Here is a 20,909-nt window from a genome sequence, read left to right on the forward strand (position 1 = left end):
CAGTTCTACAGAGGAATTACTGAGTCTGTCATCTGCACCTCCATAACAGTCTGGTTTGGTTCTGCAACCCAACAAGATAGACACAGACTTCAGAGGATAATTAGAACTGCAGGAAAAACAATTACTACCAACCTGCCTTCGAGTCAAAAAGAGGGCAGTGAAAATATTTACAGACCCCTCGCCTCCTGGACATAAACTGTTTCAACTCCTATCCTCAAAATGACGCTATAGAGCACTGCACACCAGAACAACTAGACACAAGAACAGTTTTTTCCCAAACACCATCACTCTGCTAAACAAATAATTCCCTCAACACTGTCAAACTATTTACTAAGTCTGCACTACTGTTAACCTTGTCATTGTTCCTATCACTTATGACTGTATGACTGTAACCTTGTTGCTGGTATCCTTAAGATTTATATTGACTGTTTCCCTATGATTATCATTAAGTGTTGTACCTTATGATTCTTGACGAATGTATCTTTTCTTTTATGTACACTGAGAGCATATGCACCAAGACAAATTCCTTGTATGTGTCCAATTACACTTGGCCAATCAAGAATTCTATTCTATTCTATTCTATTCTATTCTATTCTATTCTATTCTATTCTATTCTATTCTATTCTATTCTATTCTATTCTATTCTATTGGCTCCCAGCAGTGCTTCTTGTGTGCAATCACTGCATTTCAACAAAGGATGGTTACCAGGATCAGCAGACAACCTATGAATTGTGGACATAGTTTATATAGTAAACATTCTTCATTTACAAAATGTTATCGTTTCAACAAAGAATAAAATATAAAACAGAAAAATAAAAAAATAGGGGAAAGGTCAAGATGGAAACAAGATTAGAATGTAGAAAAGGAACAATAGGAAAAAAATAGAAAACAAAACTTCCAATTTTCTTTGGTACCTATACAAATATAAGCATATAATATTCTGATAATTATAAAGTTCTAATAATCAATCCCACGATTAAAGTTTCATTTCTTTCAGTTTCAAGAAAACAATCCAAAAGTGGTTTCCAAGTAGCAACAAAGTTAAAGTCTTTCTTTAATCAATGTTGCCAATTTTGCCAGCTCTGCCAACTCCATTAACTTCACCATCCATTCTTCCATTGTGGGAATCTGTAAATCCCTCCATCTCTGTCTTGCTGCTGTGATCATATAAAGTCCCACTTTTTTTTTCAATCCATCAAACGTAAAAGAAAAATCTTTGGTTTCAAGTGCACATTTATTCCAAGAATTCTCAAAATAAAGGTACATCTGATCCCAATAATTTTTAGCTTTTTTACACGTCCATCAAAAATAAAATTTATCTTCAGATGCCTTACACTTTTTTGACAATTTATCAGCAGCTGAATACCAACAGTACATCGTATTATAAAAATTCTATAAATCTGGTATAAAAAACTGATCCACACAGGATCTCTGGAGCTCAGTCAGAGTGACTTTTGGGTTCTTGGTCACCTCTCTTACTAAGGCCCTTCTCCACCGATTGCTTAGTTTGTCTGGATGACCAGCTCTTGGAAGAGTACTGGTTGTGTCATTTGAGAATTATGGAGGCCACTGTGCTCTTAGGAACCTTCAGTGAACCGAAATTCAGTGCAGCAGAAATTTTATTGCAGCCTTCCCCAGTTCTATGCCTTGCAATAATTCTGTCTCTGAGCGCTGCAGGCAGTTTTTTGACTTCGTGACTTTTGCTGTGCTACAATATGCATTGTCAGCTGTGAGGCCTTCTATAGACAGATATGTGCCTTTCCAAATCATGTCCAATCAGTTTAATTTACCTCAATCAAGGTATAGAAGCATGTCAGCAACAATCAAGAGAAATGGGAATCACCAGAGCTAAATTTCAAGTGTTGTTGCAAAGGGACTGAATCAGTGGTGGGTTTCAAAGTTTTTTACTACCGGTTCTGTGGGTGTGGCTTGGTGGGCATGACATGGCTTGGTGGGCGTGGCAGGGGAAGTATATTCCATAAAGTAAAATCTCCATTCCCACCCTACTCCAGGAGAAGGTTACTGCAAAATCCCCATTTCCTCCCGATCAGCTGGGACTTGGGAGGCAGAGAATAGATGGGGGCGGGGCCAGTTGGAATTTTTACTACCAGTTCTTCGAACTACTCAAAATTTCCGCTACCAGTTCTCCAGAACTGGTCCGAACCTGCTGAAACTCACCTCTGGTCTGAATATTTATGTCAATGCAATATTTTGATTTGTTTTTTTTAATAAATTTACAGACATTTTTACAATTCTGTTTTCACTTTGTCATTATAGGATACTGAGTACAGATTAATGAGAAAAAAATGAATTTCAATAACTGAAGAATCAGGATCCAGCATAACAAAATTGACAAAAATGAAGGGGGTCGGAATACTTTCTGAATGCACTGTAAGTGGGAAAAAACTTGAATATAATGCTTGATCAAGGGGAGAATATGTGGAGTAAAGGATTAAAATTTACATAGAATTATAACTTGGAAAAAAATGTATTTAACCACATTCTTGATGCCCCATTAATGTTCAGAGACCATTTTCATTTATCCTGGAGAGGGGCAGGAGGATAAAACCCCTTAGAGCTGCCAACAAATGCAGGAGAATTTGAAAAGCTCATTAACAGACTCTCTGGTAGCTAATTAATTAATTGAGCAATGTTTTCAGTATCTCCAGGAAAGCAGTTTTCGGAGATTGTTTATCGACAGAAAGTGTTTCTACAGCTGGTTTCTGCACTTCTAGGTGGATGCTAGAATACCTTGGGGAACAGAAGCTGTAGCCTGCAGCCTGCTGACTTTCTAATAAGTGCCACTGAACTCAGGACTTCCCCTTTAGTAAACAGGTTTGATTTCTTCACTAGCCTTATCACTAACCTGAGCAAAGTTGTGTTAATCTAGACTCTCTCTTCTCTATTGTAAAGTTGTTGCACAGTTGATGCAACGCAGTAAGATGGCACTAGAGAACAGAAGCCCTATGAAACAACTGACTCCTTCTCTGAAATTAGAACTCTTGGAGTGCGTAACCTAGAAACAAGTTACTTATTTCTGGCACTGATGAGTACCTGCTCTCGGGGAAGAGAGACAAGAAGTGGGCAGATGAGACAGATCTGAGAATTAGCAGATGCCCAGCTCTATCACTGCATCAGTAGTCTTTCCAAAATCTCAGCACCATCCCAGGCAAAGAGGAAGAACACAAGGACGGACAGTGTGGCATCAGGACAATTACTGTGCCTCTGCAGTAGGGAATGGGACAATTCGCTGCAGCCAACTCACTGTGGCCAGCTTGTCATAGCCAATTCGCCATGGTCAACTCGCTGCGGGAGAACTCACCACAGCCAACTTGACATGGAGCAACTCACTTTGGCTAGAATGGGTAAAAAGGAATATAAAGAGTATTTAAGGCACTTGTGATTTCAAGGATAACCCAAACTCTTTTCTAGCTCAATAACAGGTTTAACCAGCATCAGTTTCATGGCAGGAAAATTGAGCAAATTGTTGTGAATAATTCACACTATTCAACCTATTAAAACCAATATATACTCCCCATCACCATAGATGCACATACACTGCCACAAGGTAGCTTTGCCAGGAGTGTGCAGTGTACAAATAGGATAAATAGAATAAGCAGAAAACAGCATTTCACAATAATTTAAAAACAAAATATCATACCATAGTCAGCGTTCAGTGTCTTCAGTCAATATGTAATGCCGTGTTAGGAAATGTATTTTTTTGCTTACAGGGATCAAGCCGAGCCTATGACCATTAAACTGGCACATAATGATTTATTCCCTTCCAGAATATGTTGGCCCTCAACTGCCAGAATTCCCAGGCAGCACACTTGGAAAGGACCAAAATTGGGAAAGCTATCCTAAGTTTCAGGATTTTTACTGTCCTGAAAGGAAACTTCAGGATAAGCAATGGAGCAGATGGTAGACAAAAAAGTCCTTCCTGAGGAATTCACCCAAGATTCTCTGCACTGCAGGAAAGTAATCTGTCAGCTACACAGGGCAACCCGTCCACCACCATCATCACTGCCTTAGATCACTATTCATCCGGATCATTTCGTTTGCCTTTTGTGTTCACTTAAAGACCAGGCCTACTCTGTTAGGATGATGTTTCTTGCTCCAAAATGGGGTTGACAAATCCCTGGATGAAAGTGCTCTTGAAAGAGCTGTCTTGATTGTCTTTGACCTCTGGGCAGTGCTTTGTGGAATAGATGGAAATTGCCACATTCTCTTCCCCAGGATGGTGGCCTTAGAGATGAAAGCTCATCTTTGTGATTAGCTCTAGGAAAGAAGGGTACAAAACAGGACAAAGTCAAACTAAGATGACACCCCACCCCACCCCAAATGAATCTGAAAGAGTACAAGGTTTGGAATGGGAAATTGTCCCAACTTAAGCGCCCACCCTGGAACAGACATACCTCAATGCTTGTCTTCATCTTTGTCAGCTTCCCCCAATCTGGCACTTTCCAGATCTTGGCCTCTAAAGAAGGAAGCAAGTGATCAAACATGTGTCATGACAAAAATCTAGACACTAGCATTAGATGTTGGGATGCAATTATGTAAAGGTGGAGTATGTTATCCCAATCCATCTGTAGAGACTGTATTTTAAATTCCACTTCTTTTTTTTTTTACTTTCCTTCCTTGTAAGCTAATGCTACTCATTAGAAGACTGATTTCTAAGAATAAAATGTCACTTTCCTGGAATAACTCTGGATGTATCACAGCAAAGGTGACGTGCAACTCTTCCAGAACATACATATCGCCTAGATACCTTTGCTGCCAAATGGGCACCTTTGCTCCAAGATATGAATGTGTTTTGTGATCATTTCAAGGTTGTAGCAAATCTAATTCAAACATTTTGGGAAACCATGTAATTTGCAGAGACGTATGAGGCTCTGCCAGAAATAGCTGGTCCTGAGGAACAGGACAGACCCTGGATGCCACTTTAATGCCATTCCCAAAGAGCATTAAAAAAGCAGGTGGAGGGGTGGCACATATAGCTTTCCAGCCACATAAACACCTACCTCTCTGTCTGAGGAGGGGGCACACCAATGTTGACCTCCATATGTTTCCGGATATATTCTCTGGATCTTATATCCGCCTATAATCAGGGCCAAGAGGAAAATAAGGAGAAAAGATTAATTAGGTTGACTGGTGAAAGTGACAATTTCTAGAATTCTAGGAGAATGGGAGGAGGCAGAAAGGACAGGGCTAAAGGGGAAAAAAATCATCTTACAAATCTCAGTCCTAATCAGATTTCGGCCAATCACAATGCAACTTCTATCCCAAAGAGAATTGAGGGTTACCTCTCATGATACATTTTTAGACTGGGAAGAAAATGAGCCCATTCTGCTCACCACCGGTCAAAAGCTTGCAAATAATGTATATGAAAACCCATGTTGGATCAGACCAATGGCTCATCTGGCTAATATTATTTTTCAGTTGTGGTCATGGAAATGTAAAAAGCTTATTCTGAGTCGGACTATGAGTCAAACTATTGTTTATAATACTTTAAAAATGTGGTTAGCAACCACACTCCTTTTCCTTACCTAAAAGTGAGGACATCTGACAGGAAAAAAACTACCAGCATCAAGATGAGGGTAGTTTTCATTTTTTTTACTTTAATGTCTCCAATTTACATTGCTAAAAAGATCCACTAAATAGCAGCTTTTCATTTAAGAGGTTGGGAACCAGGCTGGGACTGCACCAAGAGGAGAAAGGCTTATAACTGATAGCTTCTTATACATGCCACATTACAATCTCAATCCAAACCAGTTCCACTGTGCTTCTTTTTGAGAGAGAAAAAAGAATCAAGAGAATGCCAAGCTGCCTCTTTCAAACAATGTATATTTTATTCCATTCAATGCAAACTGAGCAGTTTGATATGAGCTGCCAAAGGCTACCTAAATTCTTCACAGCAAAGGAAATAAATGTGTTAATGGACACCATGCTTTCTTTTCTAGGATTGGGTCTTTCAATACATTTCTCTATAGAATTGCTGCCAAATTCTGGAACAAAACCAAACTGGGTGACAGCTTTGGCATCTGGTACAATTAAACTTGCAGTGGAACTGGGTAAGGGATGAGAAGGTTCAAGAAATTTGACAGCTGTCTGAATTTTAGAACAATTCATCTCAATGGGCCAAAACAGGTCTGCACAGAAGGTATTTTCCAGATGAACAAGAATTCCCAGACACCTCAGTCTGCTGGGAACAGGAATTGAAGTACAAAGCACCTGACAAGTGGCAGGATGGGAAAGACAAAAAAATCAGGAGGTCTAGTAGTACCTTCTCAGATTAACAAACTTTATTAAAAGGCATCAACTTTTGTGAGTTGCACTCATGTCATCACTTTACTGTCACCAAAGCCTTTTAATAAAAGTTGTGAGTCCTTTTGATTTTTGTAACATGCCTTGAAAGAGGGAGGCTGATCTAGAAACACCAACCTGCTCTGGTGAATGATCACAGCAAACAGAGGGAAAAAAGAACTAAATGTACACACACAGTCAGGTTTCTCAAGCCTGCTATAGCCTCAGAACGGGATCTAACTGAGAACCTTCTTCCTCGAGCTGATTTCATTGGAGTAGCAGCAAGGAATAGATAGGTATGAAAGTACAAAATCATGGAGGTCCAGATGTATTGACCTACACCTTTGGTCACTCCTGTTCTATCTCATTGACTGAACTTCTTATCTGAGCAATCCTTTGCAGGCACCCTACCCTTTGGCTGCTTTCTTCAATTCCGCTGTACATTCTATCTTCAGTTACTCTGACCTACCGTTTTCACATTCTTCATTCCATAATTCCCGATTTATCCTTTCTCTACTTTTTTGAGAGATGGATGGACAGATAGTCAGTGGTCACGTGCAGTGTTCCAAAGCAGCCTTCCATTAACCACAGCACTAATAGCCCTTCCTCTGATAAACTTTACATTTCTTTTAAGCTTAAACGTCGTTCATCTTTCTTTTTCAAGCTTCGTATTCTTTATCCCACGGATATTATTACAGCAAATATATAAGAGTGACCAGGCTGAAAGGAAATAATTATCGTAGGACTAGCAAATCTGGACTGCAGACATCTGGACAACCACTAGATTGCAGCAAAGGTGATCCCTTTAATAGTATGCAGAGGTTGGGTTTTTTCCCCCAGCCCAGATCTAGTATCCCTAGACTAGCTCCAAATCACCTACCGAGTTTCCCCCAAAATAAGCCCTCCCTGAAAATATTTAAATGCATGCAGAGCCAGTCCCCGACATTTCCTCTGGTTAGGGTTAGGGAGACAAAGCTAGAAATCAGGTAAGACGGCAAGGAGAGCCCTGTCTTGCTCCACGTGCCCCAAAATAATAAGACCTCCCCGAAAATAAGGCCAAGCGCTTATTTCAGGGTTCAAAAAATATATGACAGAGTCTTATTTTTGGGGAAACACGGTAGTGAACTTTCTGGTCAAGTGGGCCCAACCTTCTTACAACTATACTGCCTTTTACTTTTTGAACAAAGTTCCTTGTGTCTATTTAATGTATGTCTTCTCAGCCAAATCTTTATTTCGCTTTCCTAAGAACCAAGACAGTTTACAAGTACTCAGCAGACATTATGAATTTCTGGGTGCCATCTGATATATCACAAAATAGGGAACAATGGAGGGAATATTAAATCCTTTAGTTGAGGGACACCGAATCAATGAACCTTCTAGACTGCCAATGGTGATGGGAACTGAAATCTTATAGGATCTAGAATGGCATTACTGTTTTAACCTATTGTGTTAATTATACTATATAAAGAACAGATAGGAATAATCCACTATTGGTACATAATGATTCAAGCTCCCAGGTTAGGGAGCAGATGAATAACTTTCTGTAGCATAAAAGCTTGTGTATGTCATGAAGACACAAAAGATCACCTTGGCTATTTTGCATGCCCACCTTTTGTGAAAGGAATGGGGGTTTGAACATTTAGATAGATTTGTTATGACAAATTAATTTGTTTTAGATCTGCTTAACAAAATTAATTTACATCATTTGGCTCCATATCAACAAATTCTACAAGGCAAGAACTGTTGAATACAAATGGCTCCAGCCAATAATTACTGGCAATAACAGAAGCTAAAAGCCAGTCATCTCCAACATAATTAAATGCCATTTAGCCGTTTTGTTTCTCTAGTACATATTTTAGCCTACTTTTCTATTTTAAAAGCACCTGCAAAACATTTTAATAACCCAAAAATTGGAAATAGAATTTTAGATAATTAAAAACTGAAGATGGCTTTGGAAAAGCAGGGATGACATCTGCAGCAAAGACCAAGGAACTGGTATGCATGCCAATTCCTTGGAATTTATATGATAAAAAAGAGAATCACCCATATTGGCTCCAGATGGCTGCTCCTGGCAAGGAGACCATAGGACAGCCGTTTTTCATGGGTTTGAGCACCAGAAGACAATGGGATTAGCCCTCCTGCTCCCAACTGAGATGGAGACTTTTAAAGAACACTAAGTTTGCAAACCTCACTTTTTAATAGCTTTCAGAAATTGCTTATTAACTACTCTAGAACTAGATCTAGAGATAGGTTTGAAAAAACTTCATCGGATGAGTTTATCTTCAACGTTGAACAAAATAAAAAATATTTACAATCTTTAGAACTTAAAGAATTTGAAATAAAAAGTGAAAAACTAAATAAGATTTTAATCTAAGATAGTTATGAATGGATTAAGGGTCCAGTAAATTTACAATATTGGAAAATAAGGTTTTTGATTTATCTATAAAAAATAAACAACTTCTCATAGGAAACAGGTATATTTTGCTATCTTGGCAATGGCAAGTCAATAACAAAAAATAAGTGATGATTTTAGAAATTGGAGGGGAATAAACATTTTAAGCAGAAAACAACAACAGCTGATGTCAGTTAATCCCGAGATTTACAGAATGATACAAAACATTATAACAAATGTTAACATTAAAGGAAATCTTTGAAGAAAGGAGTCAGAAGTTAATAATTACAGTATCAACTGTCAGTAATGATATCCTTCTATGGATAGACTAAAACATGTTAATGGAGGAATGAAAGATGTGGGACAAATTTTATGTGATAAAATAAAGTAGAAAATATGGAACAACAAATGATAGCCCAAGATAATGATTTGGAAAATAATGTGTTATTGGACATACAATAGAAATTGGCCAAAGTTTTAAAAATGAAAGGAAAATGCAAATGATTCACCAAGAAAATGACATGGAAAATATTTTCATATTGGATTTAGAAAAGAGGCTTGTTAAACCTTAAAGAAATATGTAAGACGGGATAAAGAAGAACTGAAAAAAAAATCCTTTGACAATTTTGGATTGAATTAAAGGTTAAGATAGCTAGAAGTAAAATGAAGAAATATATAGTTGCTTTATTTGATCAAGGTTAAAATATTTTTTTACGATGTTCTGGCAACCCTCTGGACTTTTTGCTGACATCAAGATTGAAATGTTGATGATTTATGGATTTGTTTATAGTTAAGGGATGGAATATGGGATGAGGGGATGTCTGTTTAACTTTTGAAGAGTTGTTATACTTGTGGTGATGAAGACTGGAAGTCTTTTCTCTATATATTTCTTTTCTTTTTCTTTACTATATTCTCTTTTCTTTTTCTCTTTTCTTGCACATTTTATTCTTTCTTTCCATTCTCTTCTCTTTCTCTAAGTTTAATTTGTATCAGGTTCTACTATTGTAATTACAATTCTTAATAAAATTATATTTGAGATAATTAAAAACAAAAGATAATCAGTTTTGGATGAAAATAAATATGGCTTAAGATCAGACACATCACTATGAAAATAAATATGGTTTAAGATCAGACTCTTACATTAGAGGAAAATCTCTCTCCCATATGTGATTTTTAAAAAAATCTAGTTAGCAAATAACTATTCTTGTTTAACCAAAGACTGGATTCTCAGTCAGGAATGTTGTGGCTCAGAAATTGCAATGGCTAAGTATTCAATTGATTCAATATCCAAGGAATCGCAATACTGAACATTCCAGCACCTTTTCAATAAAATGCCTTGTTTCATTTTCCTGCTTCTTCATCAAAGATTATTAATGCCACCTTCAGCATCGCTACCCTCATTTTGCTTCCATGGCAGGGAAAGGGAAGAGCAAAGACTGTAGCATCATTTCACTCCTAACATTGTGCTAAAACGGCTTAATCTAGCTTATTAACCCAAGAGGCTAATCAATAAGGTGGGTCATGTTGCCTTAATAATCTCTCAAGATCGCATCTATTTTTGGAGTAGGCTAGCAGTGGCATTAGAGATTGGGGATTATGCCAGGAGTATGAAAAAATAGAAAACATCAGGCTGGTCAGATGCCCAAGTCTGTGCAAGTGCTTTTGTTGCAAAAAGATGGCAGACTTATTACTTCTGCCATGTGTTATTGCTATTATCCCAGGGCTGGGAGGCACCTCTTCTTATTTTAAGCTTTTTTCCACTTTTGGGCTGCAGCCTGACTTTCCCCAGGGAGGAAAGTGGGAGTGGCAGCATAAAGATGCTAATGGGCAGTGAAATGCAAGATATGCTGCAGCAAAGGAAGAGAGGATGGGAGCAAGCAAGGCACAGAGTTGTGTCTGTGTTACAGTGGAGATATTCACATCAGAAGGAATATTAGTGGGTGACTAAAGTCAGTTTTGGCACATGAAATGTTTCTTCCATAAAAAGGCATGCAAACACTGTCTCTTTTGAATACTTATGGCTTCTGTGCCAGTGCTGGAAACATTGACAATCAAGAACCATGTATATCTGCCTACATACTAGAAGAAGGAATATCTGCTGCTTCTAATCACCATCATGCACAGAGCATGGACCCTAATTTCAGCGCTAAGTTATTGAGTTATTTGTTCAGGACTTCTTAGGAGGATGTGTGGGTAAGGAACATGGGAAGCTGTCCAATACTGAATCAATCCATTGGTTTCTCAGCTTGGTACTACCAACACTGCCTGACTGAGGCTCTCAAGGATTTCCTGCATGCATTTTACTGACCTTATCTGAGGATGGCAGGGAATGAAGCTGACACTTCTGCATGCCAAGCATAAATCATCGAGTCATCTACCATTGAGTTATGGACAGCATCACGAACAAAAATAAAAGCAGTGGTCAAGGGCTGATCAAACACAAGACAACCAGATCTAAGTTGCAAAAATCCGGATGACCAATAATGGAAGCAAAGAGATGCAGAAAATCTTAACTGTTTGCTGTCATCTTGGGGCGTATTGTATTCTGCCTTTCTTCTACAACTAGATTACTTGAAGTTTTGCACATCTAAAATATGCTTCAGCTCAAGAGGAGAGCATCTCAACATGCTGACTTTTGTTTCCCACAACTATTTCGCGCGGGGACCTATAAGGCAGTGGCCCCCAACCTTTTGGGACTGGTTCCATGGAGAGAGGTTTTTCTGTGGACTGGAAGGGGCGTGATTTCATGTGCTGCCTGCATCCTGCAGACGGGGCTTCGCTTGTTTGCATGGACTGGTTTCTGGCATGTCATGGACCGGTGCCTGTCCAAGGACCGGGGGTTGAGAAGCCCTGCTATAAGGGGTTCAAATGGATTCTCTCTTTGAAGCTTAGAATGAAGCTAGCATTTAGGAAGATGCTGACATGGGAGCAGTGGCTTATTATTGGCTCATAAATCTGAGCACTCTTGACATTAGGAATGGTACCTTCTATCAGAACATCCCTGCCAAGAGGTGAGAAACTGCTCTGCTTGAGCTTTTCTTTGCCACAGGTGCATATATTGAAAGCATGGTTGCAACCTTCAAGGCTAGCTCTTGGCAAGGCTGTGGCCCACACATTTTGTGCTAAAATCTCTCCTTGCTCAAACTCTGTCTCAAGGTGCATAAACGGTGATCCAGCACTGCCATCCACTGGCTGCATTCTGGCTCAGCAATCTCTGTAGCCTGCAGACTCCTGCAGATCAGCAGTACCATTGGCCCAGCAGATTCTATTCACTGTGCAAGCAATGTGATCCGGGAATTAGTTGTACAGAGCTTCTTGTTTAAATATGGGATGCTTATTTACAGAGAATACATTTTGGCTTCCTAACCCAAACATTTTAGAGATTTTTTAAAAAGGGATTATCTAGATCCATCCAAAATGGAGCAGATACCAATTCTGCAGATCCAGGGTAAATTTTAGGTTTTAAAAAGGTTATGTTCCTTTTTAAGACCTAAAATTTAAAATTCCTGTTTCAATTTCTCTGATACTGGGAAAGTTTCAACTCTTCAGAAGAGTCTGATATAAATGTAAATTTCATATACTTTTATTTAAAACTTAAAATGTTCAATGTATTATTAGTTTTCAATCAGTAGGAAACCTAAGGATTGAAATTATTATATTTTGCTTCTGATTCAGGACCTCAGTCAAACTGCATAATTGCTTATGTAGTCCCAGTTGAATGATGTCATTTTCTAAATTTCTAAATCAAGCCCTAAAATGATTTATTTGCACGTCTTCAGGAGGCAGAATGTTGAAATGAAAGAATAGAATTTCTGCCAACTTTGCACCCTATTTATGACTTTCCAGAAGTATTTGGTGAAGTATTATAGTAAAATAAATGAAGTTCATAAATAAATAAATGAAGAATGATCTGATAGAGCATAGCTCAGATCACCTAGCCCTCACCTAGCTTCCTAGTTTCTTCTAACCAGGGTGTCCTCTAGATCAGGAGTGTCAAACTCAAGGCCCGCGAGCCAGATCCATCCCGCGGGGTGCTTAGATCTCACCTGTGGGGCCGCCCTGGAAACAGCAAAGGACTAGTCCACGGTGCCTCTGCCAGCAAAAACAGAACTCGGGAGCCCGTTTTTGCTGGCAGAGCGCTCAGGCCACAGGTGACATTGAGCTGGCCACGCCCACCCCAGCCCCCCGAGGTCAAACACAGCCCTGATGTGGCCCTCAATGAAACCAAATTTGACACCTCTGCTCTAGATGAATGGACTTCTGCTCCTAGAATTCCTAGCAATGGTCATCATTAGTTAGGAACTCTGGGAATTGAAGTCCAAGCATTCAGAGTGTTGACCAAGTTGCTTAGCTTTGAGGTTGATGGTATTGGCATTCTAAATGCATATTCTGCTCATACCTGCCGGATGGGCTCAGGAATCCGATACTTGCAACAAGAATGGACCAGGCGCACAGCTGATAGTAGACTTATCTTGTGGCCTACTGAGATGTATACAGGTTTTGTACTCTTGGCACAGCTACGCAAGGCCTGGGCAGTTAAGAAACAGAGATACTGCTAGATACATGAAAACTGTGCAATGTCCAAAGAACATGAATGAACAAGCAAAATGGGGTAGGAACCATGTAAACATCAGACTCATATATTTCTTGAACCCTTAAGTAGGCAAAATGTCTATAGAGATTCTCAGTCATCCACGTCCTCATTGTCCCAAAGATGCTTTTTTAAAAGACAACTGGACTTTGCTTTTCCTTGAAGATGTTTCGCTTCTCATCCAAGAACCTTCTTCAGTCCTTTCAGCAGTTCCAAGAAGGTTCCACACCCATTTACACTATTCAGATGACCCTGAGGGCACAAATAAACTTCCATGTGGCCTCAATGACTCTCAGAAAGAGTGCTAATGACCAGATGACTACAAAAAATATAAATCCTTCCCTCTTCCACCATTCAGTCAGAACTGAAGAAGCTTCTTGGATGAGAAGTCAAACGTCTTCAAGGAAAAACAAAATCCAGTTGGCTTTTGAAAAAGCACCTTTGGGATTTTATGTAGGCAATACTTCAGTGTGTAAGTGCATATGGTACACACTGAGTTCTGTTTTTCTTTCTCTTTTTTCCTGCTAGGTGTCTCTTCTATTTAACAAAATAGATCTGTGAAAAATTCTAGCTAGCTAATGGAAGGAGAAGCTGGATTTTGAAATGGAAGAAAGAAAAAGGTGACTATGCAGCACTCATTCATGCCTTCATTCACTCACTTACTCACTTACATTTATTAATCACTTTTCTATAAGAACCCCAGACAAAGTCTGCTACTTAAGACAATGTTCATGTTGGAAAGACTGCTTCCGTGACTGAGGATAAATCGATCTTTCTTTTTTATTGCACTCATTTCTTCAGACTCTTTCCACTTCCGATAGACAGACGCCGCCTTCCCAAAAATACTTACCATACCCAAGATTTTCCCAGAGGTACTTGTCAGTGGGAATGCATCTCCTCCTGCCTGAAGATCTTGGATCTGGAATATGGAGAAAGAAATTTACTACAGCAGATGTGTTGAGACCGATGAAGTAAGTCAAGATTAATTCCTAAACTGCAGCCTTTTCTGCAAAAAACAAAAAAGAGGAGGGAGTTGTGCTAGTCAAGTATCAGTGTTTCTTCTCCATTGCTGTTCTGTATAGCAGGGGTCCCCAACCCTCAGTCTGTGAACCGGCACCAGTCTAAGGCATACCCACAACCAGGTCATGCAAACAAGCGAAGCCCCATCCACAAAATGCAGGCAGCATGCAAAACCATAACCCCTCCAGTCTGTGGAAAAACCTTTCTCCATGGAACCAAACCCTGGTGTCCAAAAGGTTGGGGGCCACTGCTACACAGGATATCTCTGAATAAAAGTCTGAAACCAAAATAACTTGGCTGAAATTCTCCTTTAAAGGTTTACTCTGCATAGAAATAAGTGGCTTCCCTTGCAGTAATGTTCATGTGTCAAGACCATGCAACACACACACACACACACACACACACACAGCAGGAAGGCATGGTTTACTGTGGTTTTTTAAATACACAGTGGGCAGTGCATCTTGGTCACTACATAATTAATTGTCAATCAGTCTGAATATATTTCATCCTGTAGGTTAACTCCATCATTTTCCCACTTTAAATGAGAAAAAAAACCCAGAAGGGCTGTACATAGCAGCTTCTTTTAACATCCGCCCCCCTCCCCCCCTACTGTTTGGAAATAAGAATGTGAAATGTAATTCACACCTTTCAACACTTACTTGTTTCTTGTGAAGCTCATCATTGGCCAAACCTTCAACCTGCAAGAGATTTTTGGCTACACCAATACAGGGAAGATCTGTGAGAACACCAAGATGGCAGGCGATGCCAAAACCTGTTGAATATAACGCAGGAGGAGCAGATGTTGGAAGAAAAAAACTGGTAAGAGAAGTTTCCATTTTATTGTGAAGAGAAAAATCTGGCACCACTTTATGAGGGCATGAGGTTGAAAAAGCTCCCAAAGGAAGGCCAAGCTGTGAAGGACATAAGGGTGCTGTCAACCTTGCAATGCATTTCTTGATGTTCCCCAAAATGCCTTCCAGTTACTCTGCTGTTCTTTTTAGGCGTGGGGGAGGACAACCTTTTCACTTACTGTCAGCAAGCAGGCTAGTATAGCCTACGAAGAGGAGATGGAATTTTTTTTGTCTTCCCCTCCTTCCTCTCTGGCAACTGCCAAAAGACTGAACACGAATAACTTCTTCCCCAAAAGCTCTGCAAACACTACAGTAATGAGAAATCAACCAGTGACTCCCCGTGTTGGCATATTCAAGGCATGCTGTAAACATCTCAGAGATGGAAAGTAAATCTCAAGGATTTACTTTAAATCTACATGCAAGTTTACAGTACAGTAAATCTATAGGATTTACTGGCAAGGATGGGCCAGGAAACTTACCTCGGTGGTGCAGGATGCCGTTTCCATCTACAAGAAGCACCTAGAAAAAAACAGAAAACCCACAAAGGAGCACTTCGGTAATAGGTAATACAGTGGGAAGCTGTTTCAGTAATGAAGATGTCAGCATTGCCTGTGTTGCTTTGCATACACAAAGTATCAAAAAAGCAGGCAAATACCCTTAGTGGCCACCTTCTGTACTTTCCCCCAGTAAGAAAGATGCGAGACCTAGTCACAAAATCAGTCACTAAAAACCTTATTGAATCTGAAATACAGCAAGTGCATTGTTTGTCCTCCCTCAAGATCTGATATATTAAAAAAAAGTGACATGTCCAAATTCATGTGAATTTTTTAATTGAGATCCTACCCCAGCTGGTATTCTCCAGGTGTATAGGTTTATAAATATTATTGTTCTCAAGCCAATGCAAGGTATGGCTGTGCAGACTGGGAATCATGGGAGTTGTTATCCCATCACATTTGCAGGGTGCTTTAGTTCTAAGAATCTCTTTTCGCATCTGTTTTATGAGAGAAAAGCTGCTCGAGGACTCCAGTTGTGGTGTCTTGGTGAACTAGGGCCTTCCATAGTTTCCTAAAATGAAGCCTCTCTAGTTGTTTCAGGAACGGTGCTTTTTATTCTGACTGGATGACTCAAAAGAGGCTTTTAAACTAGGTTGGCTCTGTAGCACAGTTTAAAGACACTGACTTTGGGCCTAGTCCTCCTAAAGCAGGGGTGTCAAACTTGTGGCGTCGCGGCATCACATGACGTATTGGGACTATTTTCCCCTTCGCTAAACCGGGCATGGGCATGGGCATGACACACCCAGCCCACAGGCCGCAAGTTTGACAGCCCTGTCCTAGAGAGATCAGAGATGTTCTTAGGAGTTCTGGCCTTCAGGTAAGAAAAAAACAGTCATGGGTACCTAAAGGGAACATCCATAACCACAGGGACTAAGCCATGAAATGCTAGGGGCCAGATGTTTTGAAGCCCTGGTTGCTAGTTCTTTGAAGGAGGGGAATGCTGGATGAAATATATCTTTGGCATAAAGCAGCAGCACTCCTTTCATTAATGCAAACTATCCCACCTGGGGCTTGAGGCCAGGCTTCTGCGTCTCCAGCCGCTGTACAGCCTCCAGTAAAAAAGGGACTTCTCGGAAAGCCAGGAATCCTGCCACATAGGGGGCATTCACAGCCACCACATAGCAATCTTCATAGAGGACCTGTGATGACAGAAGAAAAAGTGACATTTTTGCTAAGGACCAAGACTAATATTTTCAAGGTCATCTAGGTCAGAAGTGGCCAGTGGTCAGACACAACCCTTGAACTGAACTCCCAGTTCACATTTGGCATGCCCCAAACAAATCAGCAAAGTGGTTCAAATTTAACCTTCTCATGTGTTTGCAAATGTAAGGTGAGAACAGATACAGGACTGTGCAAGCATCTACTGTCATTGCAATACCAGATTTCTCCCTCCAGTTCTAGAGAGTGCTTTAAAATGATAAGTAAATAAATATTTATTTATTTAAGTACTTACTTAAAATATCAAGCAAGGAATAAATAAAAACCCAGCTAAGAAAAAGGATTTCCTACTTCTGATCTAGACTAAAACAAAAGACGCATCACATCCCTTTCCTTTGTCTACCAAACTGTTGAGATTGTCTCTTTCGTCAATTCTCAGAGCTGGAAAAAAAGCTTCTCTCCTGCCAGTTCTCTTTCTCTCGACAGCTCTGGAATTTTATATTTGGCAGCCAAGGTCAGGAATATTTTGATTGCTCAATGCAGCGGGCAGACAATCACATTTGTGGTCTCTTACAAGTAAAACGGCACTGAGCAATATGTTATTTTCTACACAATGTTTAAAAATGCTTGCAAGAAGGTAAAACATATACTTTCACACATAACAGCTCATTCTCCATGGAGAAATCAAAAATACACCTGAAAATATTTTAAGGAATGGCTGAAACAGTGGAAAACATACATATTCATCCATCCATTTATCAGATCTTGTGGTTTCTGAGTTTTTCTAAAGTAACCATCTTCTGAAGAGATGCTCTTGTAGGCAACTATAATGCATATGGGCATTTGATAAGAAGCAAAATTATAACTCCACTAACTTGATTCCGAGACAGCAAAACTGGCAAAAGAATTACAAAATTTTGAAAATGCTGTATACTCTTTTCACCTGGAGAATGTTGATGGCCCTCAGCATTTCCCAACTTGAGAATCAGGACTGGGAGATCATAGTTTGAAAAGTGACAAGCTAAAGTGACAACAGTTGGAACATCCCTAAATTTGACAATAGTCCCAGAATTCACCTACTCTTCAATTGCTTCCAAGAGTTTATTCTCAATTCTATTATGGAAACAAATATCTCAGCTGGAATCCACCAAGACAACTAAATTGAAGTTACTAAAGCAGATAGTCAAACTTTGGGAAACTTGGAATTTTAGTCTTCTTAATATTAATCCTAGATGTTAAAAAATTCCTTGTTATGTTTTTAGTATTTATCTTTGTTACCTCAAGTTCTGGGTAGCTGAGCACCACCAGTGAAGCACAGGCACGTGTGGCATCTTCTTTGAGAAAAGACAAATCCATTCCTCCAACTCTTTCCAGTCCAGTAAAGGAGAAATTGCTCTGCCATTCCTGTGTGTCTTGTTCAATCACATCTTCTTTCATCTGGATTTGTTGACTACAGAATACAATAGGACTAGATAAAATCTGCCAGTTCCTATTATCATTTAAGCCAAAAAGCACTATGGGTGATATAAAAAACGGTAGCAATTGAAAAAGGGAGAGATATGCGTGTAAACCAAATGCTGCTTCCAGAATAGAATGTTGAACTATTTCAAATTTTTTGAAAAAGATTTTTTTTCTCTCAAATGGATAATCCTGAATGTTTTATTGGTTTCAAAGAACTTGAAATGACCCTATTCGATGACTCATCACTAATCCAATAAAGAACATAAAAACAGCCACACGAATCTGGCAGTCTGTCAAATACAATATTCAGATCCCACTGTGGCTGACCAGATGTGGGGACTCCACAAGCAAGAAATGAACCCAATATCCCGCTCAAGTTGTCTAGTAACTGGTATGTGGAAGCATATTGCCTCTTATACTGGGGCTAACATATCTTCAGTGTCCTGGTGGCAATAATCCCACTGATTAATTCATAAACAGGGATCGGTGTGTGTGTGTGTGTGTGTGTGGTGTGTGTGTGTGTGTGTGTGTGTCTCCAGATATGGACAACTTGTGACCTTCCATCTACTTATTGAGATTAACAGGAACGGGAGAGCTCGGTATCCAAGATCTTGTTTTAAGTATCCTACAGCATTTTCTAACATTTTCTAACTGTCTTCTCTAGTGTTCATGGGATGATCTGAGCTTCCAGGACTGTGCAACAGAGAGTAAAACCGCTCCCTCTTTACTAACTCTGTATCAGATTATGTTGCTATCCTGTGATCCTTTGGAACTTCTCTATCCCAAATACTTTGTTCTACGCTGAAAGATCCTACTTGCACTAGTATTTTTCTCCAAACAGGTCTGCTCCAGCTTCTGATTTTTACTGATTTGTGCTTCCATGCTGACGGAGAATGTTGATGAATTGATGGGCCCTTTTCAAATGGTGGATTGTCATTAAATTTAAAGCAAGGCTGTGTGGTGATCTGGACTCCAAAGGGATGAAACACAGGAAAAGATGCGCTCCTGTGACATGAGGGCCTCTGCCGACCAAGCTCCCCTTCCTTTTTTTTTTTTTTTTTTACCCTTCAAATCAAGATCACAGCTTGGTCCTAGTATAAGGGGTTTCTAATCTTGGCCACTTTAAGGCTTGTGGACTTCAACTCCCAGAATCCCCCTGCCAGCCATGTTAGGTGAGGAATTCTGGGAGTTGAAGTCCACAAGTCTTAAAGTGGCCACGGTTGGAGACTCCCTGCCCTAGTAGAGAAACCGGGGAAATGCAGCTGAAGATGTCTAGACCCGCAGCCCCCCATTCCGGGAAGGAGGCACCACAACGCCTCATCTGCAGGCTACTGGCATTCTCGTCTAGAAGCGAGACCTCTTCAGCTCAGGGAAAGGATTCCCAGCCAGTGGCTTCCAGCAGCCTCCCTTCCAGGCTTGGGGGGGGGGGGGGGGGCGGGCTTTTAACTTAGGGCGCTTCCCTCCCGCACTCAACCCGCCAGGCAGGGGACACCCTTGGAGGCAGGAGCCCTTCAATCCCTCTGCAGCCACGAGGGACCCAGGAGGCGGAGCCAAGAACCCAGCAGCTCAAAAGAAATACAAATCCCAGGTTCCCCGGTGGCAGGAAGACCTCCCCGAGCCTTCTTCATCTCTGGTTGCCCCGGGCTGGCGTTTTACCGCTCCCAGCGCCGCAAAGTCTCCTCTTCTTCTTCTTCCCTAGTTCCCATCCCGTCCGCCATGGCGTCCGTCCGCGCCCTGGGTTTTGCCTACTTCCTGGGGTTCGCTTCACGGTTGCGGCGCCCGGTGCTCCGTCCGTCCCTTCGGCTTCCTGTTTGCACCGAAGGGCGGAGGCACGAGCGACCGGGCTGGCTTTGCTCCGTCCGTAGCGGCAGCTACGATCCTCAGCGTTTCCGATTGAGAGCGTCCACAGCCCCGCTCCGCCGTATTACGCTTTTGTAGCTAAGGCTGCAAAAAGGACTCGATGGCAATAGGGGAGAGGGTTTCGGATGCCGTCTTAACTATTCCAGGTTTAGCTCAGACGTGGCAGTTCTGGTGCAAAGCCGCCGCTGTTTAACCAGTGGTTTTGCAATAAATAAACCGGCGCTTGTCCAGAAATAACACCCGTTCTCGAGTGATAGCTACGGGTAATTAAAAGTTTGTTGAGGAAACAAATTGCATGTTTCCCATTTGGAAATTGAAAACCTCTTTGCTGCTCCGAATGTTTAATCTTCCAGAGTACAAGCAAGTCCAGGAAATTACGTTTTTAAAAAAATCCAATTAAGGGAATTTCATAAGCGGGAAAGAGGAATTTTATTGGACATACTATAAACCGGGGGGGGGGGGAGAAATACCATCGAATGGAGAATGAAGATTCCCCTCACATTAACTAAAATGAAAGGAGAAATTGCCATTGGAATAAATGAAGAGCAGTATCTTCCCAATTTTCCTTACAGGTGGCAGGTTGGGTTTGGCAACTTTTCTTTCGCACCAATGATTAGAATGTGTGTGGTTGATATCCTAATTCTTATAGAAGGTTCAAGAAGGTTCCTGTCTCTGAACAAACTGAATCTATGGTTCATGGATTATAATTCACATAGCAC

General features: G+C 40.5%; 1 protein-coding gene across 3 annotated transcripts; it reads right to left on the reverse strand.

The window, feature by feature from the left end:
• Positions 1 to 727: 727 nt before the first annotated feature.
• Positions 728 to 20,533, reverse strand: ENDOV (endonuclease V). Of its 3 annotated transcripts, none has more exons than XM_060688768.2 (10): positions 19,987 to 20,533; positions 18,148 to 18,319; positions 16,716 to 16,850; positions 15,637 to 15,676; positions 14,966 to 15,078; positions 14,137 to 14,205; positions 13,095 to 13,223; positions 5,022 to 5,098; positions 4,416 to 4,477; positions 728 to 4,278 (listed from the first exon to the last, which is right to left on the reverse strand). In XM_060688768.2, exons 1-9 carry the CDS (start codon positions 20,046 to 20,048, stop codon positions 4,417 to 4,419), a joined length of 858 nt encoding a protein of 285 aa, XP_060544751.2. In that variant the 5' UTR covers positions 20,049 to 20,533; the 3' UTR covers positions 728 to 4,278; position 4,416. The 3 variants fall into 3 exon arrangements, with proteins under 3 accessions (XP_060544751.2, XP_087743200.1, XP_087743201.1); XM_087887074.1 differs by having other exon boundaries at positions 20,080 to 20,210; XM_087887075.1 differs by lacking the exon at positions 13,095 to 13,223 and having other exon boundaries at positions 2,208 to 4,278; positions 19,987 to 20,520.
• Between the last annotated feature and the right edge of the window lie 376 nt (positions 20,534 to 20,909).

The sequence above is a fragment of the Pantherophis guttatus genome, chromosome 2 (assembly GCF_059756535.1).
Source record: "Pantherophis guttatus breed Tessera chromosome 2, ASM5975653v1, whole genome shotgun sequence".
Lineage (NCBI taxonomy): Eukaryota > Metazoa > Chordata > Lepidosauria > Squamata > Colubridae > Pantherophis > Pantherophis guttatus.